The sequence below is a fragment of the Arachis hypogaea genome, chromosome 2 (genome assembly GCF_003086295.3).
Source record: "Arachis hypogaea cultivar Tifrunner chromosome 2, arahy.Tifrunner.gnm2.J5K5, whole genome shotgun sequence".
Lineage (NCBI taxonomy): Eukaryota > Viridiplantae > Streptophyta > Magnoliopsida > Fabales > Fabaceae > Arachis > Arachis hypogaea.
Window position 1 is genome coordinate 33,090,823 of NC_092037.1, and position 26,749 is coordinate 33,117,571.

The 26,749-nt window shown below is 34.4% G+C and overlaps 1 protein-coding gene across 1 annotated transcript; it reads right to left on the minus strand.

The window, feature by feature from the left end:
- Positions 1-4,601: 4,601 nt before the first annotated feature.
- LOC112742527 (uncharacterized) lies at positions 4,602-25,311 on the minus strand. The gene is made up of 17 exons (XM_025791769.3): positions 25,162-25,311; positions 23,867-24,550; positions 23,315-23,461; positions 23,089-23,202; positions 22,627-22,685; positions 22,372-22,438; positions 22,191-22,242; positions 21,999-22,091; positions 21,810-21,893; positions 21,274-21,695; positions 12,977-13,038; positions 11,515-11,584; positions 10,634-10,714; positions 10,398-10,499; positions 9,159-9,283; positions 5,557-5,641; positions 4,602-5,076 (listed from the first exon to the last, which is right to left on the minus strand). Exons 1-17 carry the CDS (start codon positions 25,309-25,311, stop codon positions 4,987-4,989), a joined length of 2,487 nt encoding a protein of 828 aa, XP_025647554.2. The 3' UTR covers positions 4,602-4,986.
- Positions 25,312-26,749: the final 1,438 nt, after the last annotated feature.

The window sequence follows — 26,749 nt, forward strand, 5'->3', positions numbered from 1 at the left end:
CAAGAAAATCATGAGATTGAGCAAAGGAAATCATCAAGAACAACTTGAAGATCACAGAAGAACACAATGCATATATTTTCGAAAAGTTAAGAAAATTAAAAACATGCAATTGACACCAAACTTAAAATTTGACACTAGACTCAAACAAGAAACACAAAATTTTTTTGTTTTTTTATGATTTTATTAAATTTTTTTTGTAATTTTCGAAAATAAAAATAAAAAGCTTAAACATAAAATAAAATTACCCAATCTAAGCAACAAGATAAACCGTCAGTTGTCTAAATTCGAACAATCCCCGGCAACGGCGCCAAAAACTTGGTGCACGAAATTGTGATCACACTTTTCACAACTCCGCACAACTAACCAACAAGTGCACTGGGTCGTCCAAGTAATACCTTACGCGAGTAAAAGTCGATCCCACGGAGATTGTTGGCTGAAGCAAGCTATGGTCATCCTGTAAATCTTAGTAAGGCAGATTCAAATGGTTATGAGATTTTGATAATCAAAAGATAAATAAACAGAAACTAATATAGAGATACTTATGTAATTCATTGGTGGGAATTTCAGATAAGCGTTTGGAGATGCTTTGTTGCTTCTGAACCTCTGCTTTCCTATTGTCTTCATCCAATCATGCGTCATCCCTTCCATGGCAAGCTGTATGATCCTCTCGGTGAAAATGGTCTGGCTACGATTTTTGTACGGCTAATCAATTGTCAGATTTCTCGTATCGGATGGAAAATACCAGGCACAGCTACTGCATGGCAAATCATCTGTCGATTCCCACTTGTGTCGGAATAGGATCTCTCTATCCTTTTGCACACTGTCACTGCGCCCAAAAGTCGTGAGTTTGAAGCTCGTCACAGTCATCCTGTCCCAGATCCTACTCAGAATACCACTGACAAGGTTTAGACTTTTTGGATCTCAGGAATGCTACCAATTATTTCTAGCCTATACCACGAAGGTTCTAACCTCACGGACTTGGTCTGCAGATCAGAGACCCAAGAGATTATACTCCAGCTATCGTCTAATGACTACGTTGAACATCATGTAGACTGCTTGTGGTTGTCAGGCACGCGGATCTTGGCTAAGCGAGTAATGAAGATAGTGGGTGATTGTCATGGGTCACCCTCTTCATTCTGACTTAACGAAATTAAGTACGAGAGTATATCTTGGAGAAGAAGTAGGCGTGAATTGAAAGAGAAACAATAATATTTGCATTAGTTCATGAAGAACAACAGAGCTCCTCACCTTAATCTATGAGGTGTAGAAACTCCACCATAGAAAATACATAAGAGAAGAAGGTCTAGGCATGGCCGAATGGCCAGCCTCTCAAGTGGCATAAGATAATTCTCAAAAGCTGCCAGCCCCCCAATACAATAGTAAAAAGTGCTATATATACTAAACTAGTTACTAGGGTTTACAGAAAATGAGTAACTAAGTGCAGAAATCTACTTCCAGGGCCCACTTGGTGTGTGCTTGGGCTGAGCCTTGAAGCTTTCACGTGCATAGGCCATTCTTGGAGTTTAACTCTAGCTCCGGTGCCAGTTCTGGAAGGGTCTCTGGTGGGCGTTTAAACGCCAGTTTAGGCCATCAAATCTCGGGAAAAGTATGGACTATTATACATTGTTGAAAAGCCCAAGATGTCTACTTTTCAATGCAATGGAGAGAGAGAGCCAATTGGGCCTCTATAGCTCTAGAAAATCAACTTCAAGTGCAGGAGGGTCAGAATCCAACAGTATCTGCAGTCCTTTCTCAGCCTCTGAATCAGATTTTTGCTCAGGTCCCTCAATTTCAGCCAGAAAATACCTGAAATCATAGAAAAACACACAAACTCATAGTAAAGTCTAGAAATGTGATTTTTGCATAAAAACTAATAAAAATATACTAAAAAGTAACTAAAACATGCTAAAAACTACCTAAAAATAATGCCAAAAAGCGTATAAATTATCCGCTCATAATAAGGATGCATAAATCTCGAGTTATAGAATAAGAATAGTTCAATTATTTGATGTGGTGGCATTACTTTTATTTTCTGAATGCATGAATGAACAGTGCATGTTTGATGTTGGAGTTAAGAATGTTGGCTCTTGAAAGAATGATGAAAAAAAGAAGTATTATTGGTAATCTGAAAAATCAAAAAATTGATTCTTGAAGCAAGAAAAAGCAGCAAAAAAAAGAAATAGAAAGAAACGAAAAAAAAAAGAAGAAAAAGCCAATAGCTCTTTAAACCAAAAGGTAAGAGCGAGGTTCCAAGACTTTGAGCATCAATGGTTAGGAGGGCCTAAAAGAAACAAAATCTTAGCCTAAACAGTTCAAAATAGTTAATTCCCCTAACCATATGCTTGTGGTGTTAAGGTGTCAAGTGAAAAGCTTGAGACTGAGCAGTTAAAGTCGTAATTCAAAGCAAAAGAATGTGCTTAAGAGTTCTGGACACCACTGGCTGGGGATTCTAGCAAAGCTGAATCACAATCCTAAGGGGTTCATCCAGTTAAGTGTCTGTAGCATTTATGTATCTGGTGGTAATACTAGAAAACAAAGTGCTTAGGGTCACGACCATGACTCAAAATGAGCTGTGTTCAAAGAATAAAAAAGAACTGAACTAGGGGAGTCAACAATATTATCTGGATTCTGAGTTCCTAAGGATGCCAACTATTTTGAGCTTCAAAGGAAAGTGAGATGCCAAGACTATTCAGAAGTGAATAGCTACTAGTCCCGCTCATCTAATTGAAACTGAGCTTCATTGAAAACTCGGGAAACTATTGTATCCTTCTCTTCTTTTAATCCTACTTTGTTTTTGGTTGCTTAGGGATAAGCAACATTTAAGTTTGGTGTTCTGATGAGCGGATATTTTTTACGCTTTTTGGCATCATTTTCATATAGTTTTTGTTATATTTTGTTTAAGTTTTATTATATTTTCATAGGTTTTAGTGCAAAATTCACATTTTTGGATTCTAGTTTGAGTTGTTACGTTTTATGATAATTTTAGGTAATTTCTAGCTAAAATTGAGAAGCTTTGGAAAAGTCTGAATCAGAGACAGAGAAAGGACTGCAGATGTTGTCGGATTCTGATCTTCATGCACTCGAAGGAGCATTTTCAGAGCTCCAGAAGTTCAAATAGTGCGCTCTCAATGGCATTGGAAAGCTAACATCCAGGGCTTTTCTGCAATATATAATAGTCCATACTTTGTTCTGGAAATGAAGGTCCAAAACTGGCGTTTAATTCCAGCACTTCACCCTCTTCCTGGCGTTGGACGCCTAAAAGCGAGCAGCTGGCGTCAACGCCCAAGAAGGGTACTAGCTCATGGAGTCACCCTTAGCTCAGCCCAAACACTCACCAAGTGGGCCCCATAAGTGGATTTTTGCACTATCAACCTAGTTTATCCTATTTTTGTAATACTTAAGTTGCTAAACTAGTATATATAGAACAAAGATCACCCTTGTTAGGGATCTTTGCCCATTCGAACCTTTCATTACTTTTATGTAAGCTATGAGTCACTAACCTCCTAGGTTAAGGTTAGGAGCTCTGCTGATTCTTATGGATTAATAATATCATTGTTCTACTTCAATCTATGCTTGATTCCATTCTAAGATGTATCTTCGTTCTTCATCCTAATGAATTGGGAGTGTAACTTGACCGTCATCCCTATTCTACATGGGTTCTTGCGAGTCCTTGACGGGATAGTACCGAACCACAAGCTTGATTATACATCTCTTAGATGGCTAATCCACGACTTCGTTGGGGACTTGGAGACATCAGTTCAGCCGAGGCACGGGGCAATTAGGGCCTTTGTGGTATAGGCTAGAATTAGGAAGCAACATTCTCTAATCTGGAAGATTCGACCTTGTCTGTGGTGCTTTGAGTAGGATCACCAAGGGAATGGACTGCAGGAGCTTCACCCCTCTGTTCAGATTGGATGACCACTGACCTGGCGTTTGATCTGAAGCAGAGGAGATTAATGACCACTGACTTGGCGTTAATCACTTACAGCCTGTCATGGAATGAATCATCAGAAGTTGAAGTAGACAGTGAGAAAAGTTGATCCAGAAGAAAGAAGCATCTCCGAAGCCTCAACCATTCCTTTATTATTGATTTCACACCAATCAAGTAATTCTATCTTTATTCCGTTTTTATGCATTTTTCACAACAACTATATTTTCTATCGGCCTAACTAAGATCTACAAGATAGCCATTGCTTGTTCAAACCAACAACTTCCATGGGATTGACACTCACTCACCTGAGGTATTACTTGGACGACCCAGTGCACTTGTCGGTCTATCTGTGCGAATATTACGGAGTCAATTTCGTACACCAATTATATATATTTTTTATAATTAAGATTAACAGTTAAAATTATTAAAACAATAGTGTCTAGGAATATTTAAAACTCTGCCTAAATTATAATTGGGAATTTGAATTAAGTTAAGTTAGGAGAGGTGGTTTGAAAATTTTAAATAATTTTTTAAAATTTAGATAATTTTATCAACAATCTTTTTATAGATATAATGTCAATTTTATTATTTTGTGGATAGATTTATCCGTGCTTGATTATTTTATGATCACAAATGATTATGTATTCATATTTTCTTCACCCTATCAATATGGAGATTTTCTCTTAATAGTTTTTCAAATTATGTGTACTTCATCCGAATCAAAGAATCCACATTAAGAGTTACAAAGTTAAGTTTGTTTTGAATTAAATGATAACATCGTTAAAAAAGAAAAAAAAGATATACCTTTACATTACTATTTTAACTATCCATATCTATAGCATCCCTGACATATATCTCTAGTTTGGTTTAATACTTTAATGGGTAATAAAAAATTCGGAAGGAAAGGCTCGGATTTGAATGGATGGTGATACAAGTGGATTCTTCTTTCTTATCTTTCTTTCAGCCAACTATCACAAATAAAAACAGAATGATGCAAACCAGAAACTGCCGTAACTAACTACTCCTAGCTCTCAAACATCGCGGCTCTGCATGTACTATGTTTGCTTTTCTTGGTCGTTGGATTCAGTCCCCAAAGCGGCATTGGAAGACAAACTTTCACCGGATTCCTCAGCATTAGACTTTCCCTGTTTAATAGGATGTGTAAAGCATAATCAATAAAAAACAATTATAAGCTTCTGCTACAACAGAATGTGTGTAAGTTTTTATCAATAAGAAATGCGGAGCTTGTCAATTACTCCACCTGAAAGAATGGAAATTAGCACATATATACTAAAACTAACGATGTTACGTATACACAAAAAATCAACTACCCATATATATTGTATTCATACACAAATACTTGGTAGCTTATATGATGGCTCATATTTTTTATGCAAATATCATTTTTGATACTCAATTTGCATATTATGGCAAAAACTGAAAATTGACTCTTTAAAAATTCTAAATTTTTTAAAAGATTGATACAATATCTTTACAAGGTAAACAAAAATATAAATGAATACAGGATCAAGTAATTAACTGCATCAGTTTCTAATGCACCCAATCTTCAGATGGCTAATTCTTGCAACGCTGAATTGTAATAACTGTAGAAACGAATATTTTACCTTGTTTTTATCAAGCCAACCACGTCCAAAAAGTAGACCAAAACGTGAGTTGCTATCTGTATGTGGACTTTGACGACCACCAACCCTACAAAAGTACCGCCAATGAAATTGATCCAAATGAATGTGCTCTCAACAAACAATGGAGGTAGCAAATCTTGCATCATATGCTAACGATCTTGGTGTGGTTTGGTAACCATCTTAATGCACATAATATTGAAACAATCAAAATGTCCATATCTTAATACAAAATTTATCAATTTGTTAATTCTCAATCACTAAAATATTGGAGACAGTGGATACAACGACAGAATCACTTTTCTATTTTCTCTCTTTTTTAATATCTACATATTTTCTAACAATCTCTCTCGGAAATTTCAAAGTCAGAATTCAGATATAGAAAGGACATCACTGAGAATGAAATATATCAGAATTCAGAACTTTTACTTCCCTAATCCCTTAAAGCAAAATTATGCAATTATGGATCAATATGCTTAATAGATGATTTATGCGTGAAATATGGAGGTCTTAGTCTTCAGCATATATAGTCCAAGTGTTTCAAAGGAAAATCATAAAGTGATAAAGGCAATACTACAATTACAATAATAAAATTTTTATCCTACTAGATGAGATAGTCAACATAAATCAAACAATACCATTGCATCTTGTCATATACCATTTCTACAGTAAGCCTATTTATGCTTATCAATCTCTCTTGACCACCTCATTCAAAATCTTTCCCTGTGATCTGTCAGTTTCCATAGGACATTTTTGTCCACTAGGAGTATATTTTCCTATTTTCATATATAGAATATATAGTTGCTATAGGGAGTAAAATTAAGCTAGATATCATCCTAAAATCTCAGTAACTTAGTATGAAAACCAGTGTAAATCAGATAAAAATTCTATCCTTGATACTGTACATTTTTCTATATGTTGTATGAAAGAAATAGCAAGGGACATCTTGTCTTTCAAATCAGACTTTAACATGGTAATAGAGCTTGGGTTCTAGAGTAGTCTTAGTTCATCTTGGATTTTTTCATCTCTAGTACTTTTGGGTAGTGATTTTATTTTTGTTTAACTATTCTGTTGGTCTCTATAATTTTACCAAATCTGCAATTATATTGCTATAATCTTTTTTCTTTCAATTGAGTCTTTACATTACTTTTGATTTTATAATTGGGTCTTCCTAATATAAAAAATATTAGAGTTAACTAAATATTTCTCTGCAAATTAAAGGTATCCACAATTAAGAACTTAATTAGATCTTTGAACACAAATTTTTGAAAAAATATTCCGTTAATTTTAACGTGTTTGACATGAAAAGAATCTAATTACAAAATTAAAAATAGTGTAGGGACCTAATTGCAAAGAAAAGAAGTATAAGGATCTAGTTGTAAATTTAGTAAAACTATAGGGACAACAGAGTAATTAAATCTTTTTTTTTCTTTGGTCATTGGTACCTTCAGATGTTTCTTTCTTTTACTTGGTTTGGTTTCTTCATTTAGTATTTTTCTTTAACATGGTTGGTTTGGGAAATAACGATTCTGACTTTTGTGCCAAATTCACTAGGAAAAACTATATACCATCGGAATTTCAATTCCAATTGTTTGTTATTGGAAATAAATAATCTAGTTTTTTATCCACAAGCAGCTAAAGATGGAAGTTGGCAAAGAGCATGCAAGAGGACTTATAGCTCTTCAAGAGAAGACATTGTTCCATGTCTAGTTCACGTCGAACCTATCAGCTGTAAATGGGTTTACTGAGTTAAATTTTAATTTGACAGTTCTTTGGATCATTATATGGCTCAGTTTCTGTCTTGGGACACCAAGAAGAGTATGACATTAAGTATGAGGGAACATTTGCTCCTATAGCTAAAGTGATTACTATTCATACAATTCTCACAATTGCTACCAAACAAGGATGGTCACTTAAACACTTCGATTTAAAAGAAGCCTTTCTCCATGGTATCTCAAAGAGGAAATTTACATGAAACCTCCCACCGGTTTAATTTCCTCTTCTATTATTGAGGCTTGTAAGTTGAATCATTCGTTATATGTTATAAGCCAATCAACTTTGCCCAATTTAGATATGTGTAGAGCGAATATGACTTTTGTTTCTTTGAAAACCACTATTTGCCTTGTTCTTTATTTTGGTATACATTGATGATATTGTTGTCCCATGAACTCACTCTATTGATTAGTTAGCTACAACAACACCTTCATGATTCTTTTCAAATGAAGGATCTTGGTAACCTTTCTTACTTCATAGGATTGGAAGTACACACATGATTTGATTATCTTAGCTGGTCTTCAAGGATCTTCACCTATTGTAACTCCTCTTGAAGTGAACATCAAGTAACATTATGATGAGGGCAGCAACTTTCAGATCCTTGGCTTTATCGACAATTGGCAGCTAGCAATTAAAGGGTTGATATCTCATTTCTTGCACAACAAATTTGTCAATTTATGACTCCCTAAGATACCTCCACATAGCTGTTGTTTGTCGAATTATTAGATATCTGAAGGGCATTACTTGTCGTGGTTTATATGCTGTTTTTCCCATGAACCTAATTACTTATAATAATGCAGATTGGGCAAGTTGTCCTAATACCCATAAATTTGTCATTGGTTGGTGCATGTTCCTTGGAGATTTTTTGATATCATGGAAAAGTAAAAAAGCAAGACCGTGTCTTTAAGTAGCTCTACTAAGTCAGAATATCGTGCTATGTCTGCTGCATCATCCAAAACAACTTAGCTTCAAGGAATATTAGCTAAGTTTGGGTTACCTCAGTCTAGTTTTACTTCTCTTCACGTAGATAGCACAAGTGTAATTCAAATTGCTACTAATCTAGTCTACCATGAGTGTGCTAAACGCATGAAAGTAGAGAACTTTGATACTATTTTGCTGATCGAATGCTCTGCTGGTCTTCTCCCACATGTCTAAACCGGCCACCTAAGAAATATATAGGTTTCTAGATAGGTTCATAAACCACCTCCAATACTAATGTAAAAATCATACACTTAGAGATCAGCCTTAGTGTAATCATATACCAATAGAAAATTCCTCTACTAACCACTTTGTGTTCTCACAAGATTTATGGATCCCACCTTACATGTCTTTAATTACATTATGCTATCCTTAGTCCCTTCTTCTACAATACCTTCTATAGGACTTCCCATGGTACCATATCAATGGCCATATGTAAAATTTCCTTTTATTGCTCTGACATCTCTCTATCACTCTCTTCAACAAGTGTATAGTCTCCAAGATGGATTTACCTATCATAAAGACAAATTGATTCTCCAAAACCTAGATCTCTTTTCTCAATCTCTATTCTATTTCTATCATCCTCTAACTTTATGGTATGACTCTTTGTCTTAATCTCTATGTAGTTTCTACAATTTTGCATATCTCCATTGTTTATGAAGATAAGGACTAAGGACTATTTCTCCATTAGTTTGGCATCTTCAAGTGATAAAGGCAATAACTAAAATAATTTGTAACAAAATAGTAATAATAAAATTTGAACTTAAAAGAAAAAATGTTGCATACAAATTGTAAATTACTATAACAAATATTCTAAAATATGAAATATTTTGTACCTTGGTGAAGAAAGTGCTTTGTTTTGGCCAGATTCATATTGAAGGGTAGCCTCCAACATACTTTCTGCAACAATCACCCGTTTTTGCAACTCAGCAATTGATATCATGGCTTTCTCATACTTTTCCTGCACATTTATTATACTGGAAATAGATATATATATGTCTTACAATATCCTTGATAGTTAATATAGTGTTTTCACTTCTACTAATATGGAAAATAGACTCATCCATCTTAGAAATTAGATAGCTCTTCAATACCATAAACATGATGTAGATATTTAATTTTTTGTAAAAAAATGGACAATTTTTATTCCAAAATTTGTGGAAGCCATTGAAACTATCCACATCACATTGTAAACAAAATAAAACCAATAGCAAAATATATTAGAACTATCGGCACATTATCTATATTAGTTATCTCATCATTCTTTTTAAATATATTATAACATGCAAAAACGTCAACAATGATAGTGCTAATAGGATTACACACAAACCTTATAAATGAATATAGAAACCAATGTATTCATCAACAATCTTTAGGCACCAAGAGGGAGAAAGAGGTGTGCTTAATTTGTAGTATAACTAAAAACTTTAGTGTGATTATCTTATCTGCTAGCCTTTTAACTTTATTTAAGAATTTCGTGTTAGAGAGGGGAGCCAAAAACATGCTGCAGATAACACCTTCCTAGAGATGTGCATATCAGAATATAAGATTCCCCTATTAGGTGCATCACTTTAAATAAACTATTCCAGAGTTGAGTTATTCCAAGGAATGAAATCCCATCATTCTTAATCGCATATGAGAAAAGGGATTGTAAGATTATCTTCCTTGAAATTTTTTTTCTTAAAATTAAACTAACTATTATACCCCATTGCCATGGGATTGTTTTCCTTAAAACTAATATTGCTATTATAGCCCTGCCAATATAATTCAAATTTTCAACTGAGTGCTAACGTTTCCTTTCACTCCTCACTCAACCATTCAAACCTTCTCTTTGCATAGTGATGCACTTTCAAGCAAGTCGTCTTTGGATCGAACAGTACATCTTGACAAAAATTTTAAAGGCAAAAATGGGTCTACAAGTCTATGGTTCTCTATATTATATACTACACATAACTCATGTTTAATGGATGTGTGACTTGTCTACTGCTTAGAAATTCCAACATTTTACTGCCCCAATCTGTAAAGTACGATGTAACAAATTACAAGAATCACAGTGATATCAACAAACGGGTTACCTGAAGGATATGAACTTCTAATTTTTGAGCTGCAAGTTCTTGTTCTGCTCTTTTACGAGCATCTTCAGTATCTTTCTGATCATGCTCTAGCTTCACTAAGACCTGTGGCACGAAAAAGATTTCAATGTTTTCTATACAAATTACAAATAAATTGTTATTTGTTTCCTTTTACTTATTTATTTTAACATATAAGCTTACAAAAATAAAAATTGGAGAAAGCAGGTGCGCAAGAAAACCTGCATCATGGCAACTTCCTGTTCTTTCTTATCTGCAAGGACTTGTTGTAACTCGGCTACTTCCTGCTCCAATTCCTCAATCTAAATGATGACAAGAAATATTATAAGCATCACAAATTAAATGACTAACAAAAAGGTTTTGAACTTACTTTTCAAGTGCTTATGTCTTATATTGCATAAACAAAACTTTTCTGCTGTTTGAAACATGAAATGATATTCATATTAAGCTTATTTAGTTCTTTCACAATATTTTTGTTTCTGCTTTCTTTGTGAGAAAGTGACAAAAGTACACGTGAAAGAACTATAATTCCTCCTTCCAATACACTTAAAAGAGTTGCTTTGTTGGACACATTCACCCGAAAATGGGAATCTTTCTCAAACAAAATTATCTTTCATGCACGATTTTAGATTTTTGTTCTTTCATGGGTAATTTTACTACATGATTTTTCGTAAGTAATTTTTAAAACTTTCGTAGTATAAAGCTTAACTGAAAAAACTATGTAGTAAAATCTAGTCTTTGTTACAAAATGTTTATACCATATCCTATACTCTAAATTAAAGTGCAAATTGGAAGGAAATGAATTCAAAGGACACCACCACCACAACAACAAACATATCCTATTCTACTAGGTGGGCTCAATTAATGGAATATAATGGTCTCTCCAAAACTTCTCTTCATTCTTCTTTATCCTTTTCAAAGAGATTCATGTTATCTTCCAATTGAACCACTTTCCACACAAGGAAAAATAGAAAAATTAAGTTAATGAGAAAACAAATTTCCATTCTCATTAATTTAGTAATTGCAAGTATGTCAAGGTATCTAAATAAAAATTGAAAAAAATATAATATAGTAACTTCAATCATCCAAATATTGGATTTACCCTTGCACTCAATTGCAGTCGATTATCCTGCTTTACCATATCCATTAAAGCTGTTTCTAGCTCCTCAGCTCTGTTCAAAGATGAAATCCCATGTATGGAGAAAAATTATTTTCATAGGAATCATAAAAGAAAGTATATTTTTTTTATATAGTTTTCCATATCTTGTTGCATATTCATGCAAATGAAAAATTACAAGTGTATAAATCTTTTACACTATTAATGCATCACAAGTAAACTAATCATAATATCTAACAATAATTGAAGGGATGCACATTAATCTCCTCAACTATAAGTCATGTGCACATTATCTACAAACTTTTAAGAAAGTGCAAATCAACTTGAAATTAAACTTTCTTGAAGTACACTTTAATCGTTTCATTAAATTTACGGTTTTGCGAAGAAGTGGCCTATCCTTGGGGAAATTGGGAAGAATACAAAAGGGGAAGCCTTTTCTTTTTTTTAACGGAAATGTTTGGTAACCAAAGAAAATCAGCCAAAATCAGTAATAACTTGCCTTATTTAGCAATTATTAATTGTTGCGACAACTAATGAATGCTAAATAAGGCAAGTTCTGGCTGTTTTTTTTTTTTTTGTCTACCTAGTATTACCCTTTTTTTTAAATGGAAAAGTAACGTTTTGCTTTAAATATAATTGGAAACTTCAAAATCTTATCTTTTTCTACAAAATCCTTTCACTTTGTATTTTTAACAAGTGCCCTTAGTAAAACCCTTAAATTTATGCAATAAGCATGTAACCCCTTATACTTTAGCCATTTTATTCCCATAAATCAAATCACAAGATGTATTATGATGCCTTAAAGTTTCTTAAACTTGTTTGACTTATGTTTTAACAATGGAATAAGACAATAAGTGTCAATTAACACAAGTAGAAAATGCTAGGAGTCAATTCATATATTTTCAGTTATAGAGATAAAGTTCAATTTTCCCATAATTGAATCACGTTGTCATATTAATAAAGAAACATGGAAGTAACGGAATAGAAATTGAAAATCAAAAGTGCCAAAATAGAACACCATATACAACCCTATCAAATGATTTAATATACTAATACAAGCCATATGACCTAGATAGAATATAAAGTGATTATGCAAACAAAATAAATAATTCATGTTGTTCAATGACATTTCACAGTGAAGGTTTTAGGAATATGCATATATTGTTCCTTAAGAAACATTTCCAGAACCATCAATGGACAATATTTGAACATGATCACTAAAAGATCTAGAATGACTTTCTTGGGCAAATCACCAAATTGCATCCGAAATCAACATTATCAATATTCCAGTGGTAGTAATTGCATTGAACTGATAAATTTCCTCCCTAATGAAATTTATCTTGTAATTATATTCTAGAAACATACTCTAAGCCTTACTTTATAAGCAACATGCTTTAGGTCATAATAAAAAACTTTCAATAAAAGCAAGAAGAAGACAGAGAAGAACCTCAGTATTGCATTTCTTTTCTCCTCCAGCAATCGGCATAACTCAACCTTCAACCAAACCACCTGCACAGTAGCTGTTAATGATTGAAATTTAAAAGGTGTTGTAAAGCTTATATAGTTTTATCACCAATGAGTAATATTCTCATATTTTCTATCATGTTTTGCTAATAAGAAAACAAATTTGTACCAAACATCTAATCCCTTTAATTGTCAAGTACAGGGATAGAAGTTTTAATAAATACCATGTAGCTAGTAGATAGATCTTAGATGTATTTTTTATTGCTAATGAATAGAAGAATATCTTATTTTAAAATAGAGTTTGAGAAACCCCATACAAGAAAGTCAACTAGGATTTTTTGGACAGGATGTTAAAGTAAAAAGGATTTGGCTTTAAATGGTGGGAATTGGATTTCATGTTGCCTTGTTGTAAGTACTTTCTTAGTTGTTGTTAATGGTGAGCCAAATACATGGTTCCATGGTGAGAGGGGCTTAAGGCAAGGTAAATCTCTATCCCCCTTCTTATTCAATTTAGTGATGGATGCTTAGTGGATATGAAGCGATTATGGTTTCTCATTTGCAGTTTGCTGATTGTACCAATCTGATTTTGAAAAATGATAAGGATATATCTTATAAAATTCTCTCTCTATCTTTCATATTTTTGAGCTAGGCTTCGATTTGAGGACCAATATGTCTAAGAGTGGTTTAGCAAGGATTATTGACCTAACAAAAAACTCTCAAACATAATATTTTGGCCAGATGTCCAATTCTAGAATGGATTCTTGTTTATATGGGAATCCCTTTGGGTGACAACCTTACCTGAACCTCTTTTTGGGATTCTATTGTGAAAATTATTTGAGTCTCTCGAGGTATGGAAAGGGATTTATTTTTCTCTTGAAGGCAGGATCACCCTAATTCAATGTTGCTTGATCCAACATACTTTATTTATTTTTTTAAGTTTCGCATACTAAGGGAATAGTCAATACCAATGAGCAGATTACGAGGGATTTCCTTGGGTTCGGTGCTTTAGAATGTTCAATTATTTGGTGAGTTGGGAGATCTGTTGTCAATCAAACAAGCAAGGAGGATTAGTTCTTGATACAATCTGGGTATCAAAAACATTAGCTTGGAAACAAAATAATTAGCGTTTCCCTTTAGAGCCCTCATTCCTGTTGGCATAGGCTATTTGAAGTATGGCATGAACAAAAATGGACGTGACATAATCATGCTTACATATACTGCTCACTTTAGCATCGTAAAGTTATTTCCAACAGTTATGCTACCTTCAATTGTTTGCTTTCTTTGAAAATAGATGGTTCTCATTTTCTATTGTGTAGGCAATGCTCCTTTTTATCTAGTTTTTCCTCATCTTTATTGCCTAACCTCTTTACATAACTTTCCTATCATGGATTTTTATTCTATTGAGAGCTCTTCCAGTTCTTGGAACTTCCAATTCTTAACGAACCTTAGTGATAAAGAGTCCACTAAGGAAACTTAATACATCTGATTAGTATATATACTTGCAATCTCATTGTTATGGATACCTAACTTAATTAGTTAGCAATTAATTAGTCATTCTTTCTACTGTATAGCAGTTAGTTAGGCTCCTAACTCACTTTTATATATATATATATATATATATATATATATATATATATATATATATATATATATATATATATATATATATATATATATATATATACCTTACTTGTAATTACTCACTTAGTCAATGAAATCATTCTTTTCTCTTCATTCCCTTTCACATTCCAAATATGGTATCAGATGTAATTCTTCTTCACACTTTCGCATTATTCTCTCCCTTCATTCTTTGATTTTTCTCGGGAAAATTTCTTGATTTTCCATTCCTCTTTCTCGTTTCGACAAGAACCTTCTTGCTCTTTCTCTATTCTTCTACTCATCAATCAGAATGTCTGCGATTTCTATATCCACAGTTCCTCATGGAGATTCCAATACACTTCGAGCTCCGGCACCGCCCTCGCCGATTCCTGATGCGTATCTACTTTAGTCTGGCAATCACCTAGGGCTCGTGCTTGTTTCACAACCCCTACAAGAAGACAACTACGCTTCTTGGTGCAGATCGATGAGGCTTGCGTTGAGTGGAAAATGCAAAATCTGCTTCATCGATGGCTCCCTCCCGAAGCCAGATCCAGTTCTTGACCCTGCGCTCGCTGAATCGTGGCAGTACACGAACAATATCGTCACTACATGGTTGCTGAATGCGATCTCCAAGGATATTGTGGCAAGATTTGGAGACTCGCTTCTCTCAGAACAATGCACCTCGCATCTTTGAGCTAAAGAGGTCACTCATGTCTCTGACTCAAGGCTCTCTCTCGGTCTCACAGTATTTCACAAAGTTGAAGATACTTTGGGAAGAACTCAACACCTTCAAGCCAGTGGTATCTTGTTCCTGTGGTGGCGTTAAGCCGATTCAAGCCTTTCTTGATCAAGAATATGTGATGCTGTTCTTTATGGATCTCAATGAGAATTTGGCAAGTGTTCGAAGCCAGATTTTATTGTCAGATCCACTACCTCCGATTGAAAAAGTCTTTTCCCTTGTGTTGCAAGAGGAGAAGCAGAAAGCATTCATCTCTCCAAGCCAACATATGGCTTTTGCTGTTAAACAGTCTCCAAGACCCACCGCTCCTTCTGGACCCAAGGTGAAAGGGAGGAAAGATCGTCCACTCTGTGCTCATTGTGGGTTGCTGGGACATACTGAAGATAAATGTTATCGTCTCCATGGATATCCTCCTAGATATTCCCAGAACAAGCCTGTGAATGTCAAATCCCAAGTGCATCATGTTGCCAAGGTCGCTCATGATCAAGAAAGTCAAGATCCATCTCCAACATCTACCTTTTCACTTACAACGGCTCAGTACAACCAATTGATGACTCTCTTGCAAACTCAGTAAGCTCTTCAGGACATTGAACTTGAAATTTGTGCAGGTAAAGTGTTTTCCTCATGTTATTCGAATCAAATGGCAGAGGTTAGTTATTGGATAGTTGATTCCGGAGCCACCACTCACATCACTAATTCCTTTAATTTTTTGGAAAATCCCAAACCTCTTACAAATCATTTTGTTGTTTTACCTGACCATACCAAAATTCATGCCTTAGCTATTGGTAATGTTGTTCTTAATTCTTCTTTAATCCTTTACAATGTCATATTCATTCCCTCTTTCCGAGTTAATTTGATTTCTGTTAGTTCTTTATTGAAATTGTCTAACTGCATAGTCCTCTTTTCTGACTTAGCCTTCATCATATAGGACAGGACCTCCAAGAAGGTGATTGGCAGAGGTGATGAAACTGATGACCTGTTTCTGCTACAATCACCCTTCACAGTCCATACCAGGAGTTCTGTTCATAGTTGTCAATCAGTAACGAATGTTAATAGCACTATTTGGCATGCTCGTTTAGGTCACACTTCAAAAAACGTCTTTAACAAATTGAGTCCTTTTTTATCCAATAAAACTCTTAAATACAATCATTCTACTTGTGAAGTTTGTCCCTTAGCTAAACTCAAGCGTTTGTCTTTTCAATCCAATAATCATTTTTGTAAGAATGCCTTTGATTTGGTTGACTGTGATATTTGGGGCCCTTATAGAGCTCCAACTTATAATAACATGAGATATTTTCTTACTATTGTGGATGATTATTCCAGATTCACTTGGACTTTTTTGCTAAAATACAAATCTAATGCTTCTCACACTCTCATCAATTTCTTTAATATGATTGAAACTCAATTTAATACTAGGGTAAAGCAGGTGAGATCAGACAATGCTGGTGAATTAATGCTCCTTGATTACCTGAATTCCAAGGGCATGCTTCATCAATTCTCCTGTGTGGAGCGGCCAGAACAAAATTCCGTTGTTGAAAGAAAGCACCAGCATCTACTCAATGTGGCCAGAGCATTGTTCTTTCAGTCCAAGGCCCTAATAGCCTTTTAGGGAGATTGTGTCTTGACTGTTACTTTCCTCATCAATCGCTTACCAAGTCCAGCACTTCAACACTGCTCTCCATATGAGAAACTCTTCCTTAAGCAACCTGACTATCAGTCTTTGTGAGTCTTTGGCTGCTTGACTCATGCGTCTTCTCTTCTATCTCAGAGACACAAGTTCTCCCCGAGAGCAGCGCGTGCAATCTTCATTGACTATCCTTCTGGTTACAAAGGACACAAGTTGTATGACCCAGTGAACAAGAAAATTTTCATCTCCAGAGATGTTTCCTTTATCAGAACTGAATTTCCTTTTCGACAATTAACCGATACTTCCAGGCCCATGGTGGACAATTTCCCTGACATAGTTATCCTAGCATCCATCACTGATGCAGTCCCTCTAGTCACACTTACCATCCCTCCTTCTGCCCAACCACCATCTCACCATCTGTGGATATGCTAGTCACTGAACCTACCTCACAACATCAGTCTAATATTCCAAACTCACCAATTAACTTGAGAAAATCGTACAGACAACACAGACCACCATCTTACCTCAAGGATTATCAATGCAATATTGTCTCTCATGGGACTCTAGATCGGTTTCAACACATCTCACACCATCACTCTCATTTCATAGCTAATGTTGCTGTAATTCCTGAGCCCTCCTTCTTCCATCAAGCTATGAAATACCTTGAGTGGAGGCAGGCTATGGATGAGGAGTTCCAAGCCATGGAGGCCACTAATACTTGGGCTTTAGTTCCTCTTCCACCAGGAAAACACACCATTGGATGTTGTTGGGTGTACAAAGTCAAGTGTAAGGCAGATGGCTCAATAGAGCGCTATAAGGCCCGTTTGGTTGCAAAGGGCTATACGCAGCAGGCAGGTATTGACTTTAAGGACACCTTCTCTCCTGTGGCCAAACTCACCATTGTCAGGGTTCTCCTTTCTTTGGCAGCCATCAACAATTGGTTTTTGTTGCAACTAGATGTGAACAACGCCTTCTTGAACGGTGACTTGTTCGAAGAAGTTTATATGGACCTGCCTCTTGGTTACAAGTCCAAGAGCCCTGGACTCGTATGCAAGTTGAACAAGTCCATCTATGGTTTGAGACAAGCCTCAAGACAATGGTTCCATAAATTCACTTCAGCGCTGCTCACTCACAAGTTCAAACAGTCCAAGCATGATTACTCCCTCTTCTCTTATGGTAGTGGCGACAAGATTGTTTACTTGCTGGTTTATGTAGATGATATCATACTATCTAGTCCTTCCAAGGATATGATGCATAAGGTACAGAAACTGTTGGAGGCCTCCTTCAAATTGAAGATTTTGGGTGATTTGAAGTATTTCTTAGGCTTGGAACTAGCAAGGTCCAGTGATGGAATTGTCCTTAGCCAAAGAAAGTACACCTTAAGCATCTTGGAGGATACTAATTTTACAGATTCCAAGTCTATTTCTCTGCCTATGGAGGCTAACCTCAGGCTGAGCGACTCCGATGGTGATTTGCTTGCAGACTCCTCCATCTACCGGAGAATAATAGGGAGGTTAATGTACCTCACCATATCCCGTCCGGACATTACCTATGCGGTGTCTACCCTTAGTAAATTCTCGCCTAAGCCTAGAACTACTCACATGAATTCACTTCACCATCTCTTGCGATACTTGAAAGGAACCGTGAGTCAAGGGTTATTATTTTCTGCAAAATCAGAAAAGAGGCTAATGGCTTATGCGGATGCAGATTGGGCGGGATGCTCCAACACTAGGAGAAGCGTTTCAGGTTACTGTGTATTCATTGGAGACTCTCTGATTTCCTGGAGATCAAAAAAATAACAAATGGTTTCCCAATCATCTGTTGAATCTAAATATAGAGCTATGGCAGCTGTGGCTGCTGAATTGACTTGGTTGACAGGATTCTTATCTGATTTTCAAATCAAGGCACCATCTTCCGTGCTGTTTTGTGACTCTATGTCAGCCATCCACATTGCATCAAATCTCACATTCCACGAGAGGACCAAGCATATTGAGATAGACTGCCATTTCGTTCGAGAGAAAGTTGTGGCAGGATTCATCAAACTGATCCATGTTTGAACTCAGCATCAGCTTGCCGATGTCTTCACGAAGCCGGTAACTCCAACCCAGTTCCACAGTCTCATCTCCAAGTTTGTCATGATCAACATATACCTGCCAACTTGAGGGGGGATGTTATGGATACCCAACTTAATTAGTTAGCAATTAATTAGTCATTCTTCCTACTGTATAGCAGTTAGTTAGATTCTTAACTCACTTATATATATACACTACTTGTAATTACTCACTTAGTCAATGAAATCATTATTTTCTCTTCATTCCCTTTCACATTCCAAATACTCATCTTTATTTTGTATCATAATCCTTGAACAATGCACCTTTCCTCCTTGATAATGGAATCACATAAGCCCAGTTCAGAAATATTCTCAAATCTATTTCCCCGCTGCCATATGGATAATTCCTTAATGTCTTTGGTAAATTTTGGGTGTACCCCTCATCACTAGATCAGCTTTTATCGACGAGGTTTGCATGTTTTGGAAGAAAGAGGCAAAATCTTTGTGGCAATGCACAATGTATGCCATTATTTGGAGTGGAGTATTTGGTTAGATTACAATTTACACACCTTTAATGGTAGATTCTTAGAAAATGTTGTTTAGGATGGTATTAGGGATCGAGCATATATGGTGTAAATCATTTTGACTCTTCTAGGGGCTTTCCTGGCTTTCCCTCTTAGACATGTTGAGAGATTCGGAAGTCGTTATTTACTCATGTTATGGTTTTCTCTGGATTCTGTTATTTCAGGAAGATTTCTCTTTTGGCATTATATATATATATATATATATATATATGAGAAGTTTTGATAAAAGAGTTCTTAAGTTTGTTATATTTTATTATAAATACTTTTATATTTTAAGTTCTTTAAAAGTTTGGATGTTGTTGTAAACATTGAATTTAAAATATTGCGTACAAGTAGTTTTCTTCTTTAATAGTTTTTAACATCTCAAGCTTAGTACTCGAAAAATAGTCTATGAGAGAAAGTGTGCTAGTTAGCTACATTGTAGATTTGACCTATTAAAGGTGAAGCCTAACCTAACTCCATATGTTTCCACCCTTACCTTAGGAGGAAGGGAGAGGACAATTGTAAAGATAAAACTAATTATCGGATGAAATAAAATAATCTTATCATAATAAACAAAACATAAATTATTCTAGGATCTTTGAGATACTCTATATAATCTTATAAGGTGTTATAGAGATGCTAATAAAAGCACACTTTATCTTAAACATGTTGGTTTTTAGATAATTTTCAATCCATATTTTTATTTTTTATGTAATCTTGAAAATTCATTCTTTGATCGAATAAATGATCAAATTAGTTCTAAAAGATCATTTGTTTTTTAGTCCCTGAAAAAATTTTTAATCAAATTTGTCCTTTAAAAATTTTAAATTAGTCATATTAATTCTTCTGCCACTTTCTTTATTAATGGTGTTAAAATTTACTAATGTAGCATGTTAAGTGACACCATAACATACTTTTAGGAGTTTCAATTGACTATTAACATAATAAATTTATAAAATTATATAAAATCAAAACTTAATTGAAGGAAGAACTTCAGGTATTGGAATTTCTCAATTTAGATTTGATTTGATCTAATTTCATAAATTAATCATGTTAAAAATCAATTAGGACTGCTATGTGTGTGTTGTAATGTTATTTAACATACCACGTCAACAAACTTTGACGCTGTTAGCAATGTAAAATCTTTCGGTAACCAATTTGGAGAATGAGTGATCTTCCAATGACTTATTTGACCATTTACTCTTCTTTGAGCATTTCAAAATTTGGGAGAGAAAAAAAAAAGTGAATATTTATTTCCTGAATTAAATAAATTTAAAATCACCTTCTGTAAGCACTATTATTCAATCAAGTCACTCTCACTACTGAGCTTTTTCTCAACATCTCTGAACTTGTGGGTTATTTTAGAAACAACAAAGTTTAGACATTAAAAGCAGTTAAAAGATGGAATTCTTTTTATTGCTATTATAGATTAAGTTTATATTTGAGTGTAGTCCGAGATCGGTTACCATCATTATTTCATATTTAAGGGCCTATTTTGTTACTTTTTAAAACATATTTTACTAGTGTCCAGTTTAGCTTCCAAAGACATGTCTTAAGACATGAACATATTAAGGTGAATTAATAAGTCAAAATAATGGTCATGTTCCGTTGTAAATAAATTTCAATCTACTACACAAACATAGCCATTTTACAAGGTAACAGAGGAAAGATGTATATCTTATGGGATGCAGAAGATTACCTGTTCCTGGAGATCCGGTAGAGAATCCACTTCAGAATCAACATTAAGACTGTGAAGTAGTTCATCCAAATCAGAGGAATGAGACTCTAATCGTGGTATTTCCTCATTAGCGGCCATATCATCTCCTTTACTAACCTTCTTTTCTTCTACTAACGGTTCTTGGTCATGCTTGAAACTATATAGTTTAGAAGCAATCCCTTTGGAATCCTTCCAAAGTCTTCCTTTCCTTGCCCTTTCTTCTACTACTTCTAATACAGATGGTCTATGCTTTTCTCTTAGTTCATGTAATTTTTCCTCTGTCACAGCTAGAAAACCCATGCAAGCTGTTAAGACAAGTTGACTGCTGTCAAATGTTGAACCAGCAAGTGATTGCAATAGAGTAATCGCATCACCTGCATCCTTTGTAGTGACTAATGCAGGACCTACAATGATACATGCAAATTTCGTTATAACCTCAGAGTGTGCAAAGAAAATGTTTACCAATAAATCAACCATATTGCACACATCAGACAACAGCACAAGATAACATTCAATACCATATAGTTCCATAAGGGCCAGTGCAGTTCGAAATAGCATAACACGGTTCCCTTCAAATAGAAGCACATCCCAAACTCGAAGTACTACAAACATAGAAATGAATCATAAAAGGAAACATATTAAAGTCAATGCCATGGTATCAAAAGACCATCACCCAAAACAAAAGATAAAATCCATGTAAATTTCACCGCTTTCCCATGGAATCATGTTCACAAATATTGATAGGAACCAAGGTCCAGATATCCATGTAACTTGCACTCCCAAGTATTCCAGATGATTAACTGCACCCAAAGCATCGAAAGAATGAACAAAGATATCCCAATCGACTCATGGAGACAATTAGAAGAAGAATAACAAAGAGAAAATAAATAAACACAAACCCAGTTTTGGAAATCTTTCACGCATTAATTCTTCAAAGACAAGCTGGTCCACCTAACAAGTTTAAAAGTTATCACTATCCAAAGAGGACTACTACAAGTCTCTCAATATCACATGTGCAATCAAGACCCATTGATCAAGATAAAGGTATTTTGTCTACATAGTACAATTTATAAGTCATACCTGGGATTCTATCATTTCCTCTGTATAACAACCTCCAAAATAATCATCAATGATGCCAACAAAAGTCCTGAGATGTCCCAGAGAAAGGAGAAAAAAGAAACAAATTAGTTCATAAACCTAATACAGGCCAAAACTCTTATGTGCAAAAGTCTCCAAGATAAAATCGTGATTTAAGTATACAATTTTATAAGCAACTATAAAAAGATAGAACCCGTAGAAGTTTACTTCTTGTAACATTAAGTTTTCCTAACCTACCAAAAGGCATTTTCTTCCGGCATAAGAAGCAGCAATAAACCTGCAAAGAAGTTCATTGCCTGCATGTAAATTCAATAACAAAAACTTTAATGACAATGAACACAACGATGAACATAATAATGATTATCACTCACAAAGAATAAAACATGACACCCCTTGAAAAAAGAAATTAAAGGAATAAGAAAAGTATTTAAAAAATCCAAGGCAATATATCACATCTCTTATTTCATAGGATACACGTCATCTTTCAATTGGTTTACATTTTTGGATCTAAACATGTTATGTTTTTCCACTAAATGTTTAGGTTTGACGGACGTGCTAACAGAACCTTAAAAGATCTTGTAGAAGATACAATACAAATAGAAATGCATTAATGTATTTAAGCTTTTAAGGTTTGTGAAAAATTAATGCGAATAGCCAAATCAATATTCGAAAAAAAAGGCTCTAATTGACGCGAATTACCTGACAATACCCCACAGAGGGGTTATGTCTAGCATATGCTAGGAGTAAACGCCTCAAGGAATTTCTACCATGTTCATCCAAAGCAGGGTGTCCTGGGAAAGTTCTTGTAATGTCCTGAAAATGAAAAGTATGATTTATTCTAAGAAGAGAGCCAACTTCTAATATGAAGCAAAAGAAGCAGCACCTACAAATCAAAATAAAGTCCAAGGCGCATGCAGCTAATGACCTTCTCAATCTGCTTTCTCCACTTCCCAGATGCAGTAGATGTATCATTTTGCTCATTGCTTTCAGCATTGATAGTTTCTTTTGCTAACAGATCCTCATAATAGCTCTTAACCCGCCTTGTCTTTACACCTACAAAGGCTTGCCAAACCTGTAACAAGAACATTGTGGCAAAGACAAGGCTGTACTATTTTTCCTCGACAAAATTATGAATTCTTGTGAATTTGAATGCCGAAAAGTATAAGGAGATAATGAGAATACTAAACAATGTGAACAATGGATATATCGGATGTTCAATTGAATAGGTATGCATTATGTTGATCTTAGTTGTTTGGTGGTTATTCCTTTTAATTCGGTTTACTCATGCACAGCTAACAATAGCTTGGATGTTCAATTCATTAGGTGTGCGGATGGTTATCCTAATGTTAGGATTTAGGAGATAATTTGGGAATGGAGTATTTTTTTACTTTATAGGGTTAATTCTAGAGCCCATTGTTCACATTGTTTACAAAAGTCATTGTCTACCTTACAAAACCATTTGAATGCATCAATGTACCTCTCCTCTAAGATCCTTTGGGATGCCTCCCTGAACAAGAAACTCCAGTTCTTTCCATAGAGAGAATTGTTGAAGTGAATCTTCAACCACTAACGCAGCACTTGACTTATTAACATCCGTTGCAGAAACCCCTCCTCCAAGTTTAGATTTTTCTATATATGGAAGATGGTCATTATTACCATTTCTTATCTCGCCTTTCACATCATTTCCCTTTTTGAAACGAGAACTCATCAATTTTTCAATGGCACTAAGAGATGGCCTAATTTCAGCCCAGCGTTGAACTTTACGTGTCTTTCTTTCTTCTGAATAGTGCAAATCCTTTTCTGAACTGTTTTCTATTGAGCTATCAAAAACAACCTTTCTGCCACTTGAATTACCCCCTTCACAAACCCTTCCTGCACTAGTGCCTTCTTTTATCTCATTAACTCCAGAAGACTTATTGCCACTTAAGTCACCTCCTTCACTAACACCCCCTACACCAACCTCTTTAGTGCCTTCAGAAATATTCTTACTGCTTAAATCATCTTCTTTGCATACTTTATTTGAACTACTCTCTTCTTTTACCTCATTACATTCAACTTCCGATGTTTCTTTGTGTTTGTTCTCTGGAGAACTTGGTTTTGCTGAGTTGGGTGCCTCTCCAAGGAAGCTTCTCCATTTATATGATCTTTCACCTTCTTCCTCCTAACATGTTAATAAATCAATTTAAGGTTGATTAAGTTAAACTTGTCCTACGTATAAGGAAAAACAACTAATAGTTGCAAAGCATAAATCATTTCCTAAGGCTGCAATATTTGAAGTATAAAAAAGGTTAAAATACAATGCTTTCAGTGGTTATTTAGGGACAAGTTGTTACTTGAAATTATAAGGAGAAATGAAAAAGTTTCATACAAATGCATTAATTTTTTATTATATTGTGCAAGGAACTAGCGAGAAGCTTTTTGCAACTATAAATCTACTCCTTAGCACTAAGATGCATCATGCACAATTTATCACCCATTAGAAAAACTTTCTAAGATGATGTAATAATAATGAATGATGCATGCCATTTTTGTTTTCTCTTGTTCTTGTTGCATCAGCTATTAGTACCATAACCATCATTCAGAGAGAACCAAAGGTTTACCTAATCTAAATTTTTATGGATAATAGGGAATCCTGTTTATTTTTACCAGTGAAAGAATATTGCTCTTTTCCCAAAACAATTGAACAAATACATGTGTAGTAGAATGAAATTGAAATATTAACAAGAATCACCATAATCATAAATTAAAAAAAAATAAATAATTATCTCATACCTTGTAGATTGAAGAATACTCTCTGTATCTTTGTGCGTATTGAGGCCTCAATGCAAATCCATAAGAATCCCTATAAACATTGACATGAATTATTGTTCCGGAGTATGCATAACCAAATCCATAACAGAAAAGAACAAAACTCAAAATCATGACACCAAAAAGAAGAAGAACAACGGTTACTTTTATAAATAAGATGAATTTAATGCATGCAACAGACGCCCTCGTATGTTAAGAATTCTTTTTAATTATATATATTATAATACGTATGATTATGATATGATAATTTACCTGGAATCAACCTCTAATGAGCGCTTACTCAGTAAGGACAACAACATACTTCAAGAAAATCTGCAATTCTACTGCCCATATCTTTTAAGTTTGAATTTGGAACTCACATCACAACACTAACGCTACCATATTTCACATTTCATACTTCAACAATAATCACATCCAATTCAGGGTCAACCACAAACTCTATCTAAAATCGATTCCTTTTTCTTTATTATTATTATTATTGTTATTATTATTATTGGAGTTTAATTTTGATACAATGTTTTACACCACCGCGTGAAGAAAATTGGCTGTGATTGCACGTGTGACATTGCATGTAAAAGATAATTATTTTTGTTATCACGTTAACAAAAATAACTGTTTTTTACATTGATCGTCTTAATAAAACCGGCTATAATTGCACATCTTAAACACTGATCGTGCATCATATTATTAGTAGAGTTACATCTGTTTTTTTTTTATGACCATTCTTTTTTTATTATTATTATTATAGAGAAATACTAAAATTCCACTTCAGTAATATTAAAAAAAAAATATTTGAAATGCAAGCTTTATGTTTGAAAATGGACTAGATTCGATTTCAGTTGGTATGAAGAGTAACTGCTATGAAGAAACATTCTAAATTAGATCCAAGAATTTGCAACAAGCTAGGGTTCAATGGCACGTGGATATGGCAATTTAATGGTTGATTATGTATACATGAATTTGTGAGTGCATATTAATCATGATATATTATGATAATGACGACGTGTACTTCTTCGGATGAAAAACTTGGAGGAGGTTGAAACCAAAATTCTCTATGTGCGCAAAGAAAAAGAAGGAGGATTAGTAGGCTTGTAATGAAGAATGATTCGGAGGAGGATCAAAGGGCTGTGCATGTTTTTCTCTATCGTAACCAAGAGAAAAGATGTTTATGTGTATGTGTCAACATCAATTTTAGGCAACTGTGATTTGTGACAATGGGCGGCTAATCTATTTTTTATCTATAGAAAAGTAGTTGATACACAAGTTTTAGATTCTATTTAGGAGATAGCAAAAAAAAAATTTTTTTTTTGGAATGATGAAAAGTTTTGTTATAGTTATTTGATATCATTTTTGGTAAATATTTTTAACTTTTTAAGGAGTTAATTTAAAACTTTAGAAAAGATAGAATAATACGAATTCATTTTTAAAAAGTCATTTTATTATTTTTATTAAAAAAAATTTTGACTTTAAAATAAAAAGGATCATTGTGCTATTTTTATTTTTTTTCTATGAAAAAATATTTTTTGTTTTCTCACGCAATCTTCTATTTTCT

What these genes read in the sequence shown, in the direction of transcription:
- LOC112742527 (XM_025791769.3), bottom strand. Translation starts at nt 25,311, where the DNA reads ATGATTTTGAGTTTTGTTCTTTTCTGTTATGGATTTGGTTATGCATAC. An exon ending in CCTCTGTGGGGTATTGTCAG is followed by an intron (nt 22,686 to 23,088) that starts GTAATTCGCGTC and finishes ATTTACATGCAG; the next exon opens with GCAATGAACTTCTTTGCAGG. An exon ending in TACCGGATCTCCAGGAACAG is followed by an intron (nt 13,039 to 21,273) that starts GTAATCTTCTGC and finishes GCTACTGTGCAG; the next exon opens with GTGGTTTGGTTGAAGGTTGA.